The sequence below is a fragment of the Punctularia strigosozonata genome (assembly GCF_000264995.1).
Source record: "Punctularia strigosozonata HHB-11173 SS5 unplaced genomic scaffold PUNSTscaffold_3, whole genome shotgun sequence".
In the NCBI taxonomy this organism is placed as follows: domain Eukaryota; kingdom Fungi; phylum Basidiomycota; class Agaricomycetes; order Corticiales; family Punctulariaceae; genus Punctularia; species Punctularia strigosozonata.
Window position 1 is genome coordinate 478436 of NW_006767435.1, and position 20297 is coordinate 498732.

At 58.4% G+C, this 20297-nt stretch overlaps 5 protein-coding genes across 5 annotated transcripts; all 5 read right to left on the reverse strand.

Moving 5' to 3' along the window:
• Positions 1-913: 913 nt before the first annotated feature.
• PUNSTDRAFT_124710 (uncharacterized protein) lies at positions 914-4258 on the reverse strand (the record flags this gene model as incomplete). Its single annotated transcript, XM_007380741.1, has 5 exons — positions 914-1838; positions 1952-2276; positions 2373-3644; positions 3753-3769; positions 3863-4258. 5 exons carry the CDS (start codon positions 4256-4258, stop codon positions 1458-1460), a joined length of 2391 nt encoding a protein of 796 aa, XP_007380803.1. The 3' UTR covers positions 914-1457.
• Positions 4259-7280: 3022 nt separating this feature from the next.
• On the reverse strand, positions 7281-11360 carry PUNSTDRAFT_131444 (uncharacterized protein; the record flags this gene model as incomplete). The annotated part of the gene is made up of 7 exons (XM_007380742.1): positions 7281-7620; positions 7716-7766; positions 7852-8075; positions 8225-8471; positions 8620-9004; positions 9083-10514; positions 10569-11360. The coding sequence occupies 7 exons, from the start codon at positions 11358-11360 to the stop codon at positions 7281-7283; spliced, it is 3471 nt and encodes a 1156-aa protein (XP_007380804.1).
• A 1212-nt stretch (positions 11361-12572) lies between these two features.
• PUNSTDRAFT_62199 (uncharacterized protein) lies at positions 12573-13628 on the reverse strand (the record flags this gene model as incomplete). The annotated part of the gene is made up of 3 exons (XM_007380743.1): positions 12573-12870; positions 12929-13001; positions 13055-13628. 3 exons carry the CDS (start codon positions 13626-13628, stop codon positions 12573-12575), a joined length of 945 nt encoding a protein of 314 aa, XP_007380805.1.
• A 922-nt stretch (positions 13629-14550) lies between these two features.
• PUNSTDRAFT_111495 (MFS general substrate transporter) lies at positions 14551-16369 on the reverse strand (the record flags this gene model as incomplete). Its single annotated transcript, XM_007380744.1, has 8 exons — positions 14551-14745; positions 14817-14989; positions 15047-15229; positions 15282-15633; positions 15686-15932; positions 15991-16060; positions 16112-16293; positions 16347-16369. The coding sequence occupies 8 exons, from the start codon at positions 16367-16369 to the stop codon at positions 14551-14553; spliced, it is 1425 nt and encodes a 474-aa protein (XP_007380806.1).
• A 1511-nt stretch (positions 16370-17880) lies between these two features.
• On the reverse strand, positions 17881-20281 carry PUNSTDRAFT_141696 (uncharacterized protein). Its single transcript, XM_007380745.1, has 6 exons — positions 20196-20281; positions 20120-20136; positions 19908-20064; positions 19619-19849; positions 18592-19569; positions 17881-18523 (listed from the first exon to the last, which is right to left on the reverse strand). Exons 1-6 carry the CDS (start codon positions 20241-20243, stop codon positions 18380-18382), a joined length of 1575 nt encoding a protein of 524 aa, XP_007380807.1. The 5' UTR covers positions 20244-20281; the 3' UTR covers positions 17881-18379.
• Positions 20282-20297: the final 16 nt, after the last annotated feature.

The window sequence follows — 20297 nt, forward strand, 5'->3', positions numbered from 1 at the left end:
GGGGGGGGGGGGGGGGGGGGAAACAAATCCATCCCCGTCCCATCTCATCCCATCCCATCCTCTCTCTAACCCGGGGGAGAGTCCCAAGGGAACGAAAGGACGAAAACGCGGTAGAGTAATAAAACACTAAACCAATAACGATTTATATAGAGTCCCGTGTCTCCCCCGTATCATTTGGCGCCCACGTGCGGCAACAGGGGCCTTCCAGACTCACGCGTACGAACAAAGTAGAGAGAGAGAGATCTATTCTATTTTATCTCTCCTTCTTTTTCCTTCGCCGCCCCTGCGCCACTTGGACACACACACTACATACTCATACCTTTGAACTGACACCCAAGGGGCGGGGCGCGCGGTCTTATCACCCGTGGCGCCTTCCCCCGTGGGCCTGTTTCGGTGCATTTAATGCGTAGACTAACGGGGTCCCTTTGTCTCACAGCCATGTAAACTTCGCGAACTTGGGGGGGCACGAGGCAGCCTCGAGGCCAACGAGAAGAGCGCTCCAAAACCTTCGCGCGAGGAGAGACGGGATCGGAAGATATCGGTGTGATACAAATGAGCTTTTTATTTCGCAGATCTTACACGTTCATCGCCCTTGTAAAGTAAAGAGAAAAATAAAAGAGCGCGCGGTTATACGCGTCCCCTCTCCGGTACAGCGATAGATAGACATATCGATAGAGAGAGAGAGATGGGTCGAGACGGAGACAAACAAAAAAAAAATAGGAAGATACGCCCAGCTCTAGATACTTCGACTAAAAAGCACGTACAGTAAGTAAAGAGTGACTCGAGGAGAGAAAGGAAAGAAGAAAACAACGTCCGGAACGAATCTTTTCAAAAACGGGTTTGAAAACGGCTTGGTCCGCGTTTCCGAGCGATTGGGTCTTGCAGGGACGATGAGGAGGAAGTTGGTGGGTACGTTTGGTGTGTTTGTGGTTTGCGTGTGACAGGAGCGTGAGCGTGAATCCGGGTACGAGTTCGGGCAGATTACAGGGGGGGGAGAAGGGGCGCTGGGGCGGTGGGATTGATGTAAAGTATGGCGGCGGCGGTGGAGCACAGGGATACCGGTATCGTTACGCGTGGAACGGAAGGAAAAGGTCGCGACGAAAAAAAGCAAAGTTTTTTCAGGGGATAATAATAACACATTGGCGAGAGACCGAAAGCAAGGAAAGGAAGAAGGAAAAGGGACGGACACCCGATGGACGATATGTGACAAATAATCAACGGAAAAAAGCCAGAGATGATGATCCAGGAAGCGGTAAAGGATAAATCCGGGAGGTCGAGGCGAGAGAGATGCTATATGCGCGTGTTGTTATGCGTTGTTTACACGGTTTGCGAGTTCGGGTGGGCGGCGCGCCAAGGCTTGTGTCCGAAGTTGGGAAGGCCGAAAGTCCGTATCAAAGGGAGGGAGAGGGAGGGGAGGGAGAAGGGCGCTGGGGGCCCGAGGCGGACCAAAACAACAATCACGCGTACGACGCCGCGTACTCCATCGCTTCCTGCGCGCCAAACGGCGCATACAGACCCTGGTGCGCGTACTGCTGCTGCTGCTGCTGCTGATCGCCTTGCTGCTCAAACGCGAACCGGGCGTCCTTCGGCGTCACGCCCGGGTCCAAGTAGGGCACCCCCACAAAGTCCGGCGGCACGCCGACGCCGACGCCGAGGTCCACGGAAGACGACGAGGACGCGGCGTGCGCGTACAACGACCGCTGCTGCTGCTCGTGCCGTAGCGGCGCGTAAGGAGAGTACATCGGTCCGGGGCCGACGTCGGGCGAGGACGACGAGCCCGAGCCCGGGGAGGTACCCGGCGCGATGCCCGCGTCGAAGCTCGGCCTCCGCATCTGCGCCTGCGAGAGAAGAACGAAGAACCGAAAAAGAAAAAAAAACGCGCGTGAGCACCGGACAATCGGGGACGACGACGACACGCAAGAAGAAAGAGAGATGGGCCAAAAAAACGTACCTGATCGACCGACAACGCGAGCGCGAGCTCGCTCGACCCCCCCGCGCCCCCCGCCTCGGCGCTCTGCGCCCGCGGACTCTGCCCGGCCGACACCGTCGACGACGGCGACGGGTACGCGCACGTGTGCTCGCTGCTCCCGCTCCCCGACCTGCCGCCTCCTCCTCCGTTCGCGTTCGGCGAGCCGTCCGAGGAGGTCAATATAGAAGAAGAAGAAGAAGCCGGCGGCGGCCCCGTCGCGTCGTGCGAGTACCTCCTCCCTCCTCCGGGCCCTTCCTGCTGCCCTTGCACCTGCAGCGTCTGGAACTCGTCCGCGAACGACGACGCCCTATTTTCGGGGGGAAATCCATCAGCAAAACCGCGCGCGCGCAAATATCATATCCAGAGGGGGCCAAACAAACAACAGCAAAAAAACACCACTCACGTCGACAGCCTCCTCTCGTAATCCAACTCGGCCTCGATCTTCACCGCTTCCGCGCCGCCGCTCCCGGCAGACGTCGCGCTCGTCGAGCAGCTCGCCTCGCTCGCAAAGCTCCCGAACCGGCCGCGACTGAAGAGCCCGTCGCTCGCGGCGCTGTCCGAGTCCTCGCTCGTCGTCGCCTCCTGACTTCCTACTCCTCCTCCTCCTCCGCTCGCGGCAGACCCGAACGTCCAGCTCTGCATCGCCGCCAAATCCGAGTCGTCCACCGCGGAGGCGGAGGTCATCGTCGTCGTCGCCGTCCCAAAGTGGTAGTCCGGCGCCGGCAGCGGGCCCTGACCGAGGTCCATCGGTCCCTCCCCCACCACCATCGCCTGCTGCTGCTGCTGCTGCAGATGGCCGGGGTGTTGATGCTGGTGTTGATGCTGATGCTGATGCTGGTGCTGGTGCTGCTGCTCGTGGTGAAAGTACACTTCCGGATCGAGCATGCGCGTGCGGCTCGAGAGCCCGTCCGGGCTGGACGACGACGACGACCCCGACCCCGACCCGTGCCCTCCAAACGCCGCGATGCTCGTCCTGCGCTGTTCCAGCACGGGCGCGACCGGCGGCGGGATCGCCACGGGGACCGACGCGCGGTGATGCAGCATCGGCCTCCCACCCTGCGCGTGCCAGGCGTCGTCGAACTGTTGCTGCTGCTGGTGGAACCCGCGCGAGGGCGGGATGGCGAGGAGGTGCGGCTGGTGCTGAGGCTGGAACACCTTGTCGTTCGCGGCGCGCGCGAGGTGGGCGTACGGGTGCGCGGCGAGGCGGTGCAGCGACGCGTCGACGGAGCGGCGGCGGCCGAGCGCGTCGGCCCACGCGGGGTGGTGGCGCGGCGCGTTCTCGTCCGCGTACGGGCTCTGCGGCGGGTAGACGATCGCGGGGAGCGAGCCGCGGCGGAGCGCGGAGAGCGGCGGCGACGGCGTGTGCACCGGCGAGGACTCGAGCGAGCCGGGCCACGGCGACGAGGGCGGGATGGCGACCGCGCCGTGCGGGTGCTGCGGGTGGAGGAGGTCCGCGGTGGGCGGGGAGATGGAGATGGAGGCGGTGGGGAGCGCGATGCTGGCGACGCTGCCGCGGCGCGAGGCGGGGGAGTCTCCGGCGCCGGCGCCGTCCGAGAGAGAGTCGAGGTCGGCGTCGGCGCCGCTGTCGAGGTCCAGGGCGAGTGCCGCGGCGGACTTGGAGTTGGGGATCTTGCCTTCGGCGATCTTCTTCGCGAGCTGCTTTTCCTTTGCGCGTCTGGTCATGGGAGGGAAGTGGGAAAGGGGGGGGGAGAGGAAGGAGGTGAGAGGGATCGGACGTCGATCAGCAAAAACGTCTCACTCTTATACGCGAGGGGGCGCTCACCTATTCTGGAACCAGACCTGCGGCGCGATCGAGGAGAAAGCGTTTCATCGTCAGCGTCCATTATTATAAGAAGAAGAAACGTCGGGGACGTTCCGACGCGAGAAACGCACCTGGACGCCCCGCGGGCTCATCTCGAGCTGGGCCGCGAGCTTCTTGCGGAGGGCGGCGTTGGGCTTGGTGTCGCGCGCGAAGGTGTCTTCGAGGACGCGGAGCTGGGCCTTGGTGGTGCGCTTGCGGTGCTTGACCTCGTTGGGGATGTAAGGGTAGAAGGTGCGGAAGTCGACCGCGGCGGGGTCCATGCCGGGCAGGAGGTGGGGGATGCACGAGCGCGTGTAGTCGTAGTCGGCGGGGAGGAGCGCGCGGGCGTGGAAGGAGGGCGGGGGCGGATGGTGGGGGCCGGCGGCGGAGGAGGACGCGGAGAACGGCGGTGGGGGTGGTGGCGGCGCGGCGTCGGCGTCGTCGGAAGGAGCGTGGAGCGTCGGGGCGAAGGATCGGAGAGGGTGCATCTCGGCCTGGGTGGGGTTTTATGTACGTCCGTGCCAGCGAGCGCGAAGAGTTTGGGCTGATGAAGGCGAGCGGGAAATCGGGGGGCGTCCGAACCCGGCGTATTATATTTTCGGATAAGAGGCGCGCAGGCGAAGCAAGAAGCGAAGGCGGAGGGAGCAGGCGAGCGAAAACGTCAGACGGGGCCGTTCAACGGGGCAGACAGAGGGAAAACGTCGCGGGGCGCGTGCTCTCCTCCGCCTGGGCCCTAAGAGCGCCGCGAGCGAACAGCAGCCGAACCTGTTCCTGGCAACCAGTTGCTGTGCCCGAGCCGAGCCGGTGTCCTATCCTTGGCCCACGACCTGATTCAGGTTCACGCTCCCCGGTGCAAAGTCGCCTGGCGAATGCGGTGCGCTACGGAGGGCAGGGACGACTATTAGGCGCTGAGCGTAAGTAGCGATTAGGGAGGAGGGGGAGACGAGGGTATCGAGAGGAGACCGCCGACCGTCCATGCACGCTACGGCGAGGACTATGTACCCGACCTCCACCGTGGCGTCCTCGGTCGTCCCCTTCGACCTTAGCCCCCGCCGACGCCAATCCATCACGCTGTCACCACCCCGACGAGACCCTCGCCTCTCCCCACAAACGCAAAGCAAAACCCGCCCACGACGGCAACCACGCTGCCTCGCGCCGCCCCGGGACCACTGCGATCCGCGCCCGCTCACTCCTTCCCCTCATGACCGGCTCAGCTCGATCCCCGACTCGCAGCTCAGATCCGCCCCCCTCCGCCTCCCCCGCCCCAATCGCATCCCATCAAACGCCCTCCTTCCTTACCCGGTAAAGCACCGCAGCCCTTCTGCACCCGGGTCTCCCAACACTTCTCTTGCTTTTGCTTCGTTCCGGAAACGAACGGCTTTCCCCCTCCCCCCCCTCTGGTTGGCTTAAACCCTCGCGCACGGCCATTGGCCGCCGCTTCTCATTCGCTCCCCCCTTTTACCCCACCCTCCCCTCGTGACGCGTGATAACCCATCCCGTTCGATAACCTCCTTCATGCCCAAATCCCACCTCATTGGCCAGATCCCGCCCCAGCCAACCGGCGTCCACGAACAACCCTCTCGGCCCCTACTTACCTGTCCCTCCGAGCACGCCGACCTTACCACGCTCCCATGCAGTCACCGCGCCTAGACCCCACCCCTTGGGCACCTGTGCTTTCTGGGCTCTTATCCAACCGCCCCCACCCGCCACCCCACGCCGCGCGCGCCATCTGAAAACCCGCATATTCGCAACGCGCGTTCCTTCTGGCGTTTTTAGCACAGAGGGATCCGGTGCGGGGTCGTGTCCCGTCGTTCTTCGTTAACAATGATAATGATAATCATTTTCAAAAAAAAGCTCTCTCTTTCATCCGTTCGAACAGCAGACGTCGTCTTAAAGGCTACGTATACTTACGTAACCATAGTGGAGGGGAGAGAGACCCTGGAAAGGGCGCACGAACGACGCCGAGAGAGATTATCCCGTGCAAAAACGCCTTAGGTAAGTATAACCCAAACGATAAATAACCCACCATTCAAAATTCGCGCAAAGTTTCGGGAAAACCCTTGGCGGCGTCCACCTCCCCGGGTACGTACCCCAGCGAGCCTCTCATTCATTCATTCCAGTTTCATCGGACACACAGAGTGAGAGAGAGAGAGATTAGAAGCACCACCACCACCATCGAATCCCATGCACGACAAATCACCTGCGAAACGGTCCAACGTACACACGAAAAGTCAAAGTCTTTCTATAAAAAAACCCCCCCATACACAACCCTACACACACTGGCGGCATCGACTTCCCAGCCCGCCCACGCGCACCTCATTCATCTCCACGGAACGAAAAAAAAAAAAATCCACGCCGAGAGAGGGACGCACAACACCCTCCGTTCCCCCACGCCCGCCCTCGAATCCCTCCACCAACAACGGCGGACCAGGTGATCCACCTTCGTCTTTTGTCATTTTTTCATCTCTGTTATCTGCATGATATACTCCTGGTAACTACCCGGACAAAAGAAGAGAAGAAAAAAAAGGGGGCGGGGGCGGGGAAGGGAGAAAAAAACATGTGCATGCATAAAGTGGTTCGACGGGGCTTGCGTTTTATCTACTGTATATATATATATATATAACTACGAGGGGCATTATGGGATTTCAGAAAGGGACGGGGATGGATGGATGGTGCGCGACAAATCGACAAACAGAGCGAGGTGAGATGAGAGAGAGAGAGAGGGTATCCAAACCGAAAGACGAGTGCGCGAGATATATGGCGGTGGGAGAGAGATGTTGCGTTTGAATGTTTGCATGCGAGAGAGAGAGTATCGACGACGGACGGATCCACGGGGGAGGAAAGGGGGGGGGGGTACAGAAAAGTTTTTGCTCGGTTCGGAAGGGCCCCAGAAGAAAGCCAAAGCCAAAGCCAAGATACGGTTTGAAAGAAACAAGTAAAAGGCGGCATAGATGTACGAGTTGATGATGGTGCGTATGCGTACGTGCGAGTGGTCGGTGCGTGGTTGTGCTTGGATGCGATGGAGATTAATATCAAGAGTTGCGTGCGATGGGACGGGAACCAAAAGAGAGGGAGGAACTGTATGCCAAACAAACAAACGATCGATGAGCCAAAACCCAGAAAACGTAGCACCATAAGAGTGAAAACCGAGAAATTATAACAACCATTTCCGCAGCGGAACAAACAGCCTTCGCCTGGGACCCGAGCGACTGAAAAGAGGGAGGAGGGAGAGCGGCCAGTGGCGTTGTGGCGGAGAGACACAAAGAAGAAGCCGAGATGCAAGATGTGAGATGCACGATGCCGCGCTCATGTCTGAGATGGCGAAGATAAGATGGGCGATAGGCGATCAGCGGAGGCAAGCACTCGATCGATAGGTCGAGAGCGCTCCCCCGCGCCGGCTCTTCGTCGACTTCGGCGACGGGCACGTACGACATCCGCATCCGCCGCCGCCGGCGCGGTACCCACACCCGCACCGCGCTTCTGTTCTTCCTTCGCGGACGGTGGAGCCCATCACGCATCGGCGTCAACGTCCATCGCAGCGCCCCCATCATCCGCCTCCGCCGTTCTCCGTCCTCCCGCGCCTAAAATCGCCTCCAGGAAGCCCTCGGGATCGCCCGCGAGCGGGCTGGCCGCGAACAGGCTCGCGCCCTTCCGCCGCGCCTCCTCCCGCGTGCGCGCCATCGCCGCCCGTGCCCGCGCCACGACCGGATGCGCCCACACGGTCCGCGCGGTCACGCGCAGGGCCGGATCGGTGCGCATCATGCCCTTGATGACGCCTAGGAGCTCCGGGCTCTCGTCCAGGTCCACCTGGCTAAAGTCTTCCTGCCGAAGCCGCTGCCAAGGTTCGCCTCTGCAATAAAGAAGAAAAATAACACGGAATAGACCCTCGATTAGCGTTCCTGCGCTAAAACCTAAGCGGAGCGAGACATGGAACGCGACACTCACTGGTCAGGCACGACGATGTTGCAAGCCGCCTCAAGCATGATTACGCCAAGGCTGCGGAGCGAGAAGGTGCGTGAGTGAAACCGTGAGCGTGATAACGATACTTCCGCGGGCGTGAGCGCCGCGGTCGAGCACATACCTGAACACGTCCGCTGCCTTCCCATACCGGCCCTGAAGCACTTCGGGAGCGAGGTAAACCTTGTCGCCCTCGCGCTCGAACCCGACCTGGGCAGTGCCCTGGCGCGGCCACAGCGTCGCCATACCAAAGTCTCCGATCTTGAATCGGCCTTCACCGGTCAAGAAGATGTTCGCCGGCTTCAAATCGAGGTGCAGTACGCCATGTTCGTGGATGAACCGGAGGCCCTGTCGATTCGGCGGCCGTTAGCATCATGATCTATCTGCACTGTACAGGAAGAACCATCGCCCCGAGCGTCCACCATAACGCCGTGCGGATGCACACACGACAGCGAAGCGGGGGGAACGAGCGGGGCATGACGTGAACCGAAACTTACATTGCTCAGATCGGCAAGGATCTTCCAGACGCGGCCTTCATCGAGCCGTGGGAAAACTCGGCCGTACTCCCACAGGAAGTGAGCGAAGTTTCCCATGTCGCACAGCTCGGTTTGGATGAAGAGCGTCTCGTCCTCCTCCCAGGAATCAACGTATCCAAGCACGTTCGGGTGATGGTCGCCCAAACCCTCCTCTCGCGCAGCCTGCGAAAGATGGCGAAGGACATCGACCTCCTCTCGCAATCGGAGCCTAGAGTCAGAAACAGAACGATCAGCACGATTTCCCATCCTTCATCAATCGACGGGGAACTCCACGGACGAGCAAAAATACACTCGTCCGCGGTAACGACGAGACTGATCTCCGCGCCTCTGTACGCTATGAATACCAAAGCGCTCACCTGTGCTTCATTCCTTCGAACCTCCGAGATTTCTTGATCGCGAACACCCGGGCATCCGCAGAGTTTCGGTATCGCACTTTGGAGGCCTTGCCGAACTCTCCGCTGCCCAGGTCATTGATCACCTCGAAGTCGCGCTCAAACTTTCCAGGCCGCTCTTCCGCCGTAGAAAGGCGGGGCGGCGGGTGCATCGATCGGCTTCGCGAGTGTGTGCGCGGAGCGGCGTTCGGCTGACCCTGCTCCACGCGAGACTTGCGCTGCACCGGAGAGGTCAAACCCGTGGTGACCGTCCCGCTGGAGGTGGATGTGTTAGAGCCGGAACGGAGCGCGGCGGGCTGTGCTCGAGCCGGGCTGAAGGCAGGGACGGGAGGCGGTGGTAAGCGCCAGTCTGTACGCAAACATCGGGTTATCGTGAGCTCCGTGCCTGGATGCGAGGGCGCCACAAGGCCAGGGACGGGAAACTTACTGTGGCCCTTGAGCCCAATGGGGGTTCCGACGTTCGAACCTGTTTCACTACCGCTCGAGAACGAGAACGCGCCACTGCTGCTCCTGCGCATGAGCCACCTGGCCCGCCCGGCGACGCTGCCAACGCTCGACTGATTGCTGTGCCGTGGCTTCGCGCCCGAGGGACGACCCAGACCCAGACCAGCGTACAAGTTGGTCCCGGCCTTCCGCGAGCTCGGACTCAGCTCGTCCTCGTCATCCTCGTCGTCGCTGACATGACTCTTCTCTTTCGCGTGAGCAGAGAGGCCGAACACGGCAGGCATGCTCTTCCGCGGTGCCTTCTTCTTCACTGATTTCCCTTTGTCCTCGGAATCGTCACCGAAACCCTTCAGACCGATCTTCTGCGCAACGGCGCTCTGCCACGGCCGTTTGGCACCTACAAACGTTTTGTTCTTCTTCGTCGGAGTACCGGGAGCTTTCTTCGGCCCGGTATCTTTGGCGCCGGTAGCCAACGCACGCATGATGAACGCATCGACCACCTGCGAGTCACGACTGGCGGTCGAGCGGTCATCAACTTCGTCATCGTCATCGCTCGCTATTCCGACCACGGTCGGCCAACCCGAGTGCGCATGAGGTTCGAGAGGAGTGACAAAGCCACTGGCGAACATGTTCTCGTCGCCACTGCTCTGAGTCTGGATGGTACTGACGCTAGTCGACGCGCTAGGGAGAGTCAAACGAGCGCTGCGTCTCCGGCCTTCGAGCAAGCTCGGGCCACGTTCCTCATCGCTGAGGACGACGCCGGAGTCTTCCGACGAATCCTTGAACTTCAACGGGAGACTGGGCCGTCGCCCATGCTTGTCGGGAGAATCAAAGCTGAACGAGAACGAATTGTCGCTTGCGCCGGAGAAAAACATGTCCTCGTCGGCGTCCTCCCTCGTTTGAGGCACCGCACCTTCGGTAGAAGATCGGACGGGTTTGTGGGGAGACGTCGAAGGCGAGTTGAGCCAGGTCGGGTGACTGCCGAACCCAGCATAGCTGTGACGGTTGGGGAGCCCATGGCGTTCGGGGTTGGAGAACGTAGGAGGTTGAGTCACGCCGGAGGGATTGTTCAAGAAACCGGTTTTGGAACCGTTTCCCTCGGTGTCGACCAGGGATCGACGGTTCTTGGTACGATCTTTCGGATCAACAGGTATCGCGGGACCAAAGAATAAGGTAGCCGAGCTGGTACTAGCCATCCTGTCCATGGGAATGCGGCGAACGACAGCATTGCTGGTCAGGGTGTGCAACGCCCGCGAGCGCTGACGTGGGCTTGGGGAACCCATGTCGGACGAGGATGATGGGGACCAATGGGACGATAACGAGTCCTGGCGGGTCCGGAAACGAGTCATGGAGGGTGAGTCTTGGTTGAAGTCCAGCTTGGGAAAGACCAGCGGCGTAACGCGAGGCGAGGCGTTCTATACAGCCGTCAGTTGATGAAACGCCGCGTTGCCACGGGAAAAGACACTCACACTAGGCGCAAAGAGTGACGGAGATTTCGCACATTCCATGAGTTCTGCGGACACCGGTCGCGAGCGCGCACGACGCTTCGTCACCCGTCCGTCAGGCGATATCGCTTCCGCCACCTCTTCCCCGTCTTGCTCCGCCTTCCTGGCCGAACTGCGCGCGGCGGCGAACAAGTCCACTCGCACATCTGCTCCGAGCTCGTCCTCCGACTCCGTCACGTCCCCCATGTTTTCCACTCCCAGCTCCCCAATATTGAGACGCGTCATCGTCCGAGTCTGGCGCTGCAGGAAGCTGTCCGTCTCCGCGGTGCTCCGGGGTGTCCGCCCGCTGAATAGCGGGGCTGGTAGGGGAGCGAGGCGATCGAAGGACGATTCGCCCTTTGTCGTGGTCAGCGGGGTGAGGAGGCTGATGGGGGAGCCGGCGGGCCCCGGCTTGCGCTTCGTGCCCAGGACCGCTCGAGTGCTGGAAAACGGGGACTCCTGATTGAGTTGTCGCGTGTTGAGGGTCGGCCGGAGTGGCGTGCGCATGGGTTGGATGGTCGGGGATGCGAAGAATGCGCCTCCGTCCTCGTCGTCAAAATCGTGGCGCGGATTGGGTGATCGAAACGGTGAGTGTAGGAACATGGCGTCCTCAGAGGTAGCAAACGAAGATTGTCGCTGGCGCAAAGGAGATGGGGTGAGCAGAGGTGACGTCGTGTTGTTGTTATAGGCTGAGCGGCACGAGGGAGAATTGCTGGAATCGCGTGGAGCACGGAAGGCTGAGTAGTGTGGCTGCGGTTGAAGAGAACTGGCAAGCATGGTCGATTATAATAAAGAGCGTGTAGATTATGTGTTTTTTCGGCTTTTTGTCGTTGTCGTCGTCGTAGTCGAAAACAAGAGAGAGCCGCCGTCGTTGTCGATAACGGGCGGTTGCGTCGTGAGCGTTACACAAGAAGGGGGCCAATTGCCGTGGGATAAATGGCGGCGGTCTTGGGGAGTCAACGGGATCACGCCGGGGACGCGTCAGGTGACCGTGTTCAACCACCACTCCGCCTTCTTTTTGTGCCACATGTCGCCTGATTTGGTTTCAGGGTGATCAGGAGATGCTTCCGCATTGTGGCTGCGGTCGTCGCCCGCAGGACAATGGACAGCAACCTCTTCAGGCTCCTCGTGTCTCCGGCGCAGCTTTTGCAACGCATACTTACATGGCACACATGCGCTTTTTTTCCCTGCGCAGACGTCGGTCCGCACGGCGTTCAGCAACGAGTGATGATGATGCGCTCAGGACCGGGCCCCGCGATTGTCATCGAGCTGCAGCGACGTTGCTATGGGTGGGCTGTCTCAATATTTTTCAGTACCTGAGCGACTCAGTGTCATATGCAGCTACGATACTGATCAGTCTATACTCCTACTGGTCGTATCCTCGATGCTTCCACAGCTGCGCTCAGGCCCCGGTGCGCTGTGAATCAGGACCTGTAGCTTTAGGCCCTGTCAAGTTCTTGAGTCACTTGAAGCCCTTCGTGGTGCGATCGTCTGAGACCGACTCGGTTCGCAACGGGAGCGCGGCACCCGCCAATGCCGTGCCTGGGACCGGACTGAGCGACACACGAGGTCGAATGAATGGCTGAACCTAGCTGAACGGTACCGAACGCGCGCGATCCCTAGACAAACATATCGCAATCGGGTACCTACAATGTTCCACCACCTTGGGCCTTCCGTCGCCATGGATAGCCCACGGTGCCGCAAGCGCATGCGGGTGCCCTAGTCAGGGCCAGACCAATCTGGCTACGTCTCGGTGAGTTCCTCGGTCCCGGCGCCGCCGTCGCACGCAACATCGCACACATCCTCTGTACCAGTCCACTATCCTTGCGCAATTAATACATGTTGGTCAATATCAGACATTGCTAGCGGTATATCGGCATCAATCGCGGCTCTCATGCATGTCCATCTGCTGCGAAGTCTTCTTAGCGTCGTGAAGTGAAACAACGGGGATCGTGAGGCGTCGTGGCAACCAGCGGCTCTCGTCATTGCTCAATCTGAACCGGTGCTGGTGAGGGAGCGATTGAGGGGAAGGTCGACGTTCCCCAAAATGGCGCGGGCTCGAACCAGGGAAGTTGACAGGCGATAAATCCCGCAACGCCCAGTGCTGAGAGGGCAAGGGAAAGTCAGCCTTCGTATGAAGCCAAAATCGGACACATGTTCACCTAAACCACTGATCTTCTCCAATGGCGTATGGAAGTATATGCTGGTCGTGTACACTGCGAACAGGGACAGCCCGAGGACAACGGCGGCGAATGAGACGGCATATTTATGCGCCTGGCTCCAGCGACTGTGAATATCTCAACTCAGTCCCGCCATGATACATTGAGACCAGGATGGAAACGCACCCCTTGGTTGCGAGCGACATTCGTATCTGATCCACCAGGAAAAGCGACCCCATAGTCAAAAGAAAGACGTGTCCTGGAGCAAATCAATCAACCACTTCGTCCAGCTGTACTGCGCACAACACTCACCCGAGACGTCGTGCCCCCTCCTCAGCCTCGGCCTCGCCTTCCATGTCTCCACTTCGGGAACCATCAAGCTCGCCGCAAACAGGCTCGGATGCGTCGCAGGGCTGATGGCGCTACTCTGGAGGCACGCCTCGACCGGCAACTGCAACACGTATCCGGTCGGGAGCACTACCACGCACTCGCCCCCGCTAGCCGCAATCAATCTCTCCAACAGCGCAGGCCCAAAGAACCACCCCACGAACGCGCCCCACACAGCCGTCTCCACCAGCCACTTCAACAGCCTCCCCCGCGCCTTCGACCGCGCCGTCACGATGGAGCCTTCCGACGGCGGAAGGGTGAAGAACAGAGCTAGGAACGCGAGCGACGTCCAACCCCAGGCTTTCTTGATGAAGTAGACATTGAGAGGGTTGGACTTGCTGGCGAAGTAGTGCGAAGCGTGGAGCGGGTGCGGTAAGGAGGTGATGTGCGGGTTGGAGGTGTCGAGGTAGGTGTTGTGTTGGACGCTGTAAGCCGTTCCGAGGACGACTATGGACGCGACGGCCGTTATTGCAACCACTCGTAAGTCTGCGATCGGCATCTCAGGGGAGCAAGAATAGATGTTGTGAGAGCCGGAGGCGAAGGTGCATACACGACGTCGTAGCGGTGACGTCACCTCATCTTCCACGTACTTACGAGTTACGGTATGGCCGCATCAACTTGGCGGAAGCGATCCTCGGTTTGCAGGATCGCACTACTTTCCTACAAATCGACCTGGGCGGCTGTTGGCTGTTGTCTAAATACATAACGATACATTCACGGCTCGTATATCTCTGCGGTCACGTGAAAGCGCCCCGACGAGCCCATGCTTGTACCGTTCGACCTCGGTCGTGTAACCCAAGTAAGGGTGGTCCTTGGAAGGTGAGCGCGGCGGCGACGAAGTTGCGTTCGTAAAGCATGGTCGGATTGAGCAGACCGGGCGTTGTGGCTGCACATCGTAGATGGAATCACTTACTGGGCCCTCTGGGCTTTCCGTGAGTGCTGAACGCGAGTTCACCGGATGAACCTCGTCTTACGGGTTTCCTACTCGGTAGAAACGTTAGATCCGGCCAAGAACAGGAACCTCAACATGCCCCGAGATTTTCCAGCTGTGCATACGTGAATAGCGTCTTCCAAGTGGACCCGCATTGAAAAATACGTACCGATGCGCAAGATATGGCAGATGGCATTAAAAACTTATAGCCACACCGGGCATCAAAGAGCCGCTCGCTCAGAGAGATAAAGGTCTAAATTCTTTCGTCCCACCAGCCAGGATCAATTAATATGTGGAAACTCAGGCGGCAGGGCGATGCCGTTTGATCACGACGTAACATACAACGTGTGACTTATTCACATCCTGCGATGGAACTTGCTTGCCGGTCGTGAATAGCCTCAGTGACTCCTATTTCGATGCATCAGATATACAGTTCTTGAACAGTATAAGCTTCGTAGGAACTCGAATCACGACTGTACATTGGATGCCTTCATGCATCGATACTGGACGAGCTCGCTTTCTCTTCCTCGACCGGTGGCGAGTTGAGTTCACCAGCTTCCACGGCCCCGTGTTTGACATCGCCGACATACACGACTTGTTCATCTTCGTAGTTAGATTCTTTAACCGTGCGGATGACGAGGAAGGCAAGCGGGAATGAGGCGAGCATGAGGATCCAGCTTGCGAGCTGCGTTGAAGTGTTGCCATATGGTGAGAAAACCACAACGCACGAGCACTGGCTCAGCAGGCAAGACTCACGAGCTCGTTAAAGTACGGCGTTGCGACGGCGTCCATGCCGAAAGAGCCAGCGCCACCGGCGGACTGAATGGCCTTGTAGATACCGGCGAAGCGAGCAAGGCGAAAGGGATCATTAGTGATTGCGCTCATGATCCAATAGGCAAGCGCCTGATAACATGCATCGCTGAAGTAATCTGTTGCATAGGTGTGTCAGCATGCGGTCCTTGATTAATGTCATGATTTGAGCCTACAAAAGAATAGCAAGGCCGCCTTTCCTCGATACCTCCCTTCGTGATAATTGATGAGGGTGCCCTCGGCGTGCATTCTGGCTGCATCCGCGCGATCGAATGTCACTTGCCAGCTCAGAGCTACCGCCCACACAACGATGGTGATCGTAACGACGACGCCGAGCCCGATGTATCCACGAGTGCGGCCTAGGCATGTAGGATCAAAGAGAATATCTGGCATCACCTGTGATGAACGCACGACTAAACTTGATTCTTGACGTAGGGTCGTCCAAGACGAAACAACCGATCATCAGCGCCCCAACAATGGCCCCGACACCTTCAAGCGTTCCATTCAGGGCTCTCGTAGGACTGTCAAATAGGCCAAAGTTGATCGCGCCTTGGTAAGCGTAGAAATAGTTCGACGCGAAGAACATAGGAATCAGAGCGACGACCCGCCAGTCGGTGAACATCTGAGCCATCGCGATCAGCTCCGTATTGATCGACGAATGCTTCTGGGCAGTGACGAGCGTGCCATCGCCTCTGACGATGCGATCGGGTGGTAGGATCAGGAGGGACGACGCCACGCCACAGAAGATGATCACTAGAAATGCCTGCGTGACCACCGTTGAGATGTTAGTGAAGAGCTCCAAAGATGGGACATACAATGTAGGTGCTCGTGGAGACCGCATTCAGCTTCCCGCTCTCGATATTGATAGCGAGAGCAATGATTGATCCAATGAAGGAGCCAAACGAAAAGATTGCCCAGAAGATGGCGAACGACTTCCCTCTATCCTTCTCCAGGGGGTACGACATCATCACGGCTCCTTGTGCGGACCAGAGCAGTGCGGCGGAAACACCCAACACAGCGCCTGAGAAAATAAGAAACCATCGGGTGCCTTGCGTCTGATAGCTGTAGCACAAAAACATCCAGTAAGCCACTCACATGCTTCATAGGGCAAGTAGCATACCACCAGAGCGCCCCAGTGTATAAGGCGTATCCGAGGGTACCCAAGAAAAGTGTTAGCCGTGGGCCAAGCACTGGAACGCAACGGAATCAAATAGATGGAGCCACGCAATTAAATGATATACTGTTTGTGATGCCTCCGCTGATCAGGCCAGCGAGCGCGAAAAATCCGTACAGCACGCCCGTAGATGTGTCCGCGAGCGATACGTTTTGCGTACCTCCTGCGCCGAGATTTCCAAGGGCGCTGTACATACCAGGAGTCGCAAAACAGGTGATGCCCATCAGCACCACCTGCGTTGTTGGCCTCCTAATCCAGGTCATGTCATTATGGGTGTCGGCCGGTGTTGCAAAGAGACGTACGTATACCAGGTCGGGAGCTGCATTCCTGTGGGATGACTGGACCGAAGCGCAGTCGCTAGGGCGAGGATGAGCCACATATATCAGCCATGGCCTAGATAAACGACGCCGCCTCGTGTTGGATACATAGCGCCGCTGCATGGAGTATCAGCCGAGAATTCGCCTTTACCATATGCATGTTCATGAAATTGGCATCAAGAAGGGCACCCGGTATTCTGATAAAAGTACGTCGCAGTCAGGACCACCTGGGATGCGCCGGGAAAAGACATTTACGATAGCAAGTTTGGCAGGATTGATGCAAGCTAGACGCATATCTTCGGCGCATCAGACGACCTCATATACGAAGCACGGTTCAGAGCCTGAGGATGACATAGAATCGTGAATGGTACGAAGGTTCAGTGCGGAAGCCTGCGAGTAGAATGTAAGAAGCGATGTGATAGCGGAACTCAGGCCCGAACGGGAACAAGCAGCTGGATCCTCGCAATCTGCGTCCAATGCACTGCATCCCATCAACGCGGCTCGAGGTTTGGACAGGTCGATATTCAAAAGCAACACTCCAAATTGAGACGTTCTGGTGAGCAGCGGCGATGAGTGAAGAGAGGGGCTTATGTGGATTCTGGGCGGGCATGCCTGGACTGCTGGTATGATCATGTGAATGAAGGTGGTATATTTTGCAGGGTTCATGACTTACACGTCGAGTTGTCATCGTCACCGGACTTCCCTGGACTCGATATACGCTTCTGTGTGTTACTACCCTCGTTGTGTAGTACTCAACAGACACCGATCAAGACATGGACGCGAGATGCGAGAATTAAGGGTCAGTACTGGCGGCGATAAGTTGCGTCAACTCTTGAATGCAGCTCACAGCCCACACTGGCACTGCGCGGTTTGATTGCGAGAGATCCCATCGCGTTCCTGCAGAATGCGGTGGCTCTACAGGATTGCACGCCCACTACTGCTCGATATGCCAAGGACGTCCTGCAACTGTACTATGCAGCACCCGCATTTCAACCTCCTCCCGAAGCTTACAGTGTGCGAGACAATGCCGATTTCGAGCCCGGAGTGCATGATCCTGAGGACCCAGACGAGCCTGACTTTGACGAATGTATTGAATAGATTGCTCTCGCGGACTATGACAGGTATGATTTATGTGACTCGAGCTCTGAACGTTGTAGTACGACATAGAGTATGTATTACATGCATTAGATATCGATACTTTTCCATCCGGTGCGTAGCGGTGTGTCGGCTTACGTGGTCCACAAAAGCCGCGAAACACCGGTGTAGGGCTGTTCCTGTTTATGGACCGTGCCCGGTAATATATACCTACCTACCTGAGGATAGTCCTTTCACAAAGCACCCGTCTATCCGCACCTTGAGTGCAATTGGCCTCAGTTGTCCTGACAAAGTATCGTAGCAATCCGTGGTCCGTTTTCTTCGGACATGCGGCTCCCTGAGCCCATCATGCCAATCGCCCTCATGCAATCAGTCGCGTACTAAGTAGAAAACAGGAACATAATAACGTCGCCTGATGGCTGCGCTCTAATCGAAGATCTGAATACGTGGCGTGCAATATACAAGACGAATAAGCGGACACGGGTGGTAGGGCACACTTGGTGTTGTTACTATGAGTAGCCCCAGAGCTCGGCGATCACCTATTCAGGTCAAGCGCCGGTCTGTGGGACCAACGCGCAAGATTCATGACTGACGATCCAACAGCCGCTTTGCATTGCCCCCCCTACTCTCCTCCGCCGCCGGTTTCCGCGTCGATGCGGAACGCAACGGAGGGCAAAGACCGCCTCGGCGCTTTGCTCGGCTCTAGCTCAGCTCGACCTGAACCAGCCTACCAAGGTAATTCCACATCGCGGAACGATCCCTTGCGAAAAAGGTAAGGTCGCCTGCATCAATGCGAAGGGAGGAGCGAGCTCCTGGCAATGTATCGAAGACCGTTCCCCGTTCCACCCCGAAGACGCCGAGATTTGTAGGTTCTCCCCATTGCCGCTCCCGATGCCGCGTGCCATCGAGCAAAACTGCGTCGTTCAGAGCTTCGGGAACGGGGACGGCAGCGGCATCGGCGGATGAAGGGCGGCGCCCATGCCTGGGACCAGCCGCGCTGGCCCCGAAGGTGCGTCATTCGGGCGCCCGGTCACTTGAGCGTTGCGGTCCATCATAATCGAATGCACCTGGAAAGAAGAGTTTGTCAAAAGTTTGCCCACGGCGAAGGAGGGGAGCAAGCTTCAGCAACGCTCACCTGCATGCGAAGCCCGTGGAGGACAGCGCGCACGCTTCCGATGTCCTCGTTGAGCCTCAGGGTTTCGGTCGCAAGCGTCAATTCGCTCCGCCTTCCCACAGAATCGAGCGCTGACGCAAGCGCGACGATCGAATCGCGCAGGCCGTTCAGCGTTCCCTCCAGCGACGTGGAAAGATTGAGAGGCGCGACGGAGGAAGCGTGGGAGAGCGGCGTCTGCGCCGGCGTCTGGATCTGCTGCACCTGTGATGGACTTGAGGCATATCCGTGGGCGTGATATGGTATGGAAAGGTGAGGAAAGTAGGGCGCGATGGAGGGCGAGTAAAGGTTAAGCTGCGTTTGCGTGGACATGGGGCTGGTGGAGTATGGGGTGGCACCTGGTAGAAGCGGGGTGAAGCTCTGGCGCCGGCGTGAGCTAGGCGGGGCACTGGGACTGCCAGCAGTGCTGCCCGCGTCATCAGCTGGCGCAGGTGGAAAATAGGCGGCAAGGTTGACCAGTTCAGGAGAGGATGGGGGTATTGAGCTGTCAGGCGAAGCGACTAGGTCCTCCGGAAACTCCACTTCGGGCACCCCGAAATCCTCGGAGGTCGTCGTTGTTGGCGCATATAAGTCGCCCTCCACATCACGGCGGTACCACGGCCCCAGCGAGCCCTTCAAAGCCTGCATCTCGCGTCGCATGATCTCCATCATGCCTTCCATCGCGCCGAAACGTTGTTTGAGCACCGCATTTTCCTCCCGAAGTCGCGCGTTCTCGGCAGCGAGAGAGGCGTCGCGGGATGCTTGCAGTGATAAGAATCCCTTGATGGCTTCGTATGGGCAGGTGAGGAGGTGGTCAGGGAGAGACGCCAGGGTGCCGTTGAAGGGGCACCCAGAGGAGGCGTGCGTGCAGGGCGTGGGTGCGAGTGGACAGTCCGATCGGTGTCCAGTGATTCGGCCTATAGACTCGGAGCAGTAGTCGCAGCGCAATATTTCACCCTCGTCCTAATCAGATATCAAAATGAGGAGCACTATGGTGACGACTCGGACGTACCTCCGATTCAACCTCGCTGCCCACATCGTCCGATGATTGGGCGCAGTGAAGACGTTCATGTACGTCGAGCGTAGCGTTCTTCTTCTGCACCACCTCCGAACACCCTTCAATCGGACACTCTACTGCGACGTATTCGCACTCCGCTACGTGTGATGACAGTAATTGTCGCTGACAACGATGATCGCATCCGGCAGATCGTTGTGGGCACTCGACTACCAACTCATCCACGAGCTATGGCACGACTGAGTGACTGTTCGGAATGAGGGCGTAGGTTGAGCACAGGACGTACGTTGCGCACGAGCGGGTTCGGAGGCTCGAGATCCTCGAAGCATAGTGTCGAGCGGTCGACTGGGCAATGCTCGGAGACCTCCAACGATCGGATTATACAGGGCCGGCAGAATGTATGCGAGCACGTTCGTGTGGTACATGGTTCCACGAACGGTGCCCTAGAGACCGTCGTTCACGTTCTTTCGCAAATGCGAGTGCAGTGCCAGCGCTCACCGGCATATGCAACAGACCTAGTGTACAACCGCAGGTTGGTGAATGCTTCTCGTGGCAAAGTCGCAAGGCCGCCTACCAGATTCGGGTTGGCATCTTCGACGTAGTTGAAGACGACTGTGGCCATTGTTGTCTTCGATGAAGACGAAGTTGAGTCGAAGGTCGGCACGAGCCGCAGCAA